Raw genomic sequence first — 2,104 nt, 5'->3', positions numbered from 1 at the left:
ATCATCTCTCAAACTACGCAGCTGCAGTGGTAGTAGTAGCGGTACCTTCCTTGGTAGTCTCTGGTGCACCGCTATCGCTGTTCTGCCCCTTCAGCAGCGCCACCTCATCCTGGCGCACCTGACGCCGCATCACCTTGCCAGCGGCGTTGCGAGGAATCTCGTCCACGACGCGCACACCGCCGTGCAGCCGCTTGTGCGGGGGCATGCTTATCATCACGAAGCGGTACAGCTCGTCCGACGCACGGACGGCGTCCTCTGGGGACACAGAGGGCTGCAGCACGACGAGCGCACGCGGGTTCTCGAAGCTCACGTCGCGCGGGTCCGGCACGCCAATCACCACGCAGTCCTTCACCCACGGGTGCGTCAGCAAGAGCGCCTCCAGGGAAGCCGGCGACACCTGAAAGCCCTTGTACTTGATCAGCTCCTTCAGCCGGTCCGTGATCATCAGCTCGTCAGTCTCCAGCATCCTGCCGATGTCGCCAGTGCGGTACCAGCCGTCCTGCATGCACATGGCCGTGTCCTCATCGCGCAAATAGCCCTTCATCATCTGCGGACCACGCACCCACACCTCACCCTCCGCGCCGGGCTCTGCGTCGATGCCGCAAGACTTATCCGCGCCGCTCTGCTGGCTGTCGTCCACCTTCACGATGCGTAGCTCCGTGTCGGGTATCAGGCTCCCGCAGCAGCCTGGCGTGCACCGTTGGCCCCACAGCGGTGCCGTCACCGTCGGCGCCATCTCCGTCATGCCGTAGCCCTGGGTGACAGCGCAGCCAGGGATCAGCTGCTCCACCGTGTCCACCACGTCCGCTCCAAGCGGCGCCGACGAGGAGCAGAAGCGCTTGAGCGACGACAGGTCGTGCCGCTTCACCTTGTCCGCGTTCTTCACCAGCGAGATGAGGATCGGCGGGGCGACGAGGTTGACCGTCGCCTTGTACTTCTCAATCGCGCGCACGTAGTCCTCGACCGAGTACTTGGACATCACCACCTGCGTCGCGGCGTAGGCGAACATGCAGTTCATGCACGCCGTGAACCCGAAGACGTGAAACAGCGGAAGAACGGTCACGGCGGTGTCCTGCGAGCCAACGCCGAACGCGCTGGCGGACTGCTCCGAGCACGCAATGAGCGCACGGTTCGTCAGCTGCACACCCTTCGGCATGCCGGTCGTGCCGCTCGAGAAGAGGATGGCCACGGTGTCGTTCGGCGTGGCCCCCTTCAGCCCGTCGTAGTCCGCAGGGATCTCGGGAGCGTCTGTCTTGAAGAACTCCTCCGGGTACAGCACCTGGACCTTCCGCCCGGTCTCCTGCTCTACCAGCGCCACGGCCTCCGCGAGCTGCTTCTGGAAGAAGTGCATGCCCAGCACCACCTTCGCACCGTTCGCCTTGAAGTGGTACGCCAGCGTCGACGCCGTTGCCACGGCGTTCACCGTCGACGCGATCGCGCCGAGGCGCAGCGTGCCGTACACCAGCGGGCCGTACACGATCGTGTTCAGCATGCACAGGCACACAACGTCGCCCTTCCGCACGCCATGCTGGTGCAGTGCTTTCGCCGCGTGCTCCGTCGCCTTCATCAGCTCCGGGTACGTGAGTGTCTTGCCCGTCTCCGCCTGCACCGCAGCGATTTTCTTCGGGTCCGCCGCCGCCATGCGCTTCATCAGATACCCGTACAACGTCGTCTCCCGGTTCACCTTGTCCATCACCGACGGCAGCTTCGACTTGTAGATGCGCATGTCCTCCGCCGCCCGCGGTGCCGCCGTGGACATGAAGTACCAGCGCCGCGGCTGATGCAGTCCCACTGGCGCAGCAAGCCCACAGGCAAAGCCGCTAGTCGCGCTCCTGCGATTTACCTTTCTCATGTACGCCGCGGCGCTGGTGGCCCTCAGAGGTGGCGATATGTCGGCCGAGCTCGTGGTGCCGAGGCGGCTCACCGTGCCGGCTGCCCACAACCGACGCGCGCAAGAGGGAAACATGGCTCGGCACACTGCGGGCGCGTTTCACACAGTTTTTTGTTTGTTCAAGGGTGGATTCTTAGTAGATTCAGAGGGCTGAAAGTTCGGAAGGGGAGATTGGTGTGGAGGTGGAGGGGAGTGCTGCGTGTGCGTGTATGG

The 2,104-nt window shown here is 64.1% G+C and overlaps 1 protein-coding gene across 1 annotated transcript; it reads right to left on the bottom strand.

Moving 5' to 3' along the window:
• Nucleotides 1-13: 13 nt before the first annotated feature.
• Nucleotides 14-1,852, bottom strand: LDBPK_190940 (4-coumarate:coa ligase-like protein; the record flags this gene model as incomplete). The annotated part of the gene is made up of 1 exon (XM_003860222.1): nt 14-1,852. The coding sequence occupies one exon, from the start codon at nt 1,850-1,852 to the stop codon at nt 14-16; it is 1,839 nt and encodes a 612-aa protein (XP_003860270.1).
• Nucleotides 1,853-2,104: the final 252 nt, after the last annotated feature.

The sequence above is a fragment of the Leishmania donovani genome, chromosome 19 (assembly GCF_000227135.1).
Source record: "Leishmania donovani BPK282A1 complete genome, chromosome 19".
NCBI lineage: Eukaryota > Euglenozoa > Kinetoplastea > Trypanosomatida > Trypanosomatidae > Leishmania > Leishmania donovani.
Note: the sequence above shows the minus strand (reverse complement) of the source record. Positions and strands in the feature narration are given on the sequence as shown.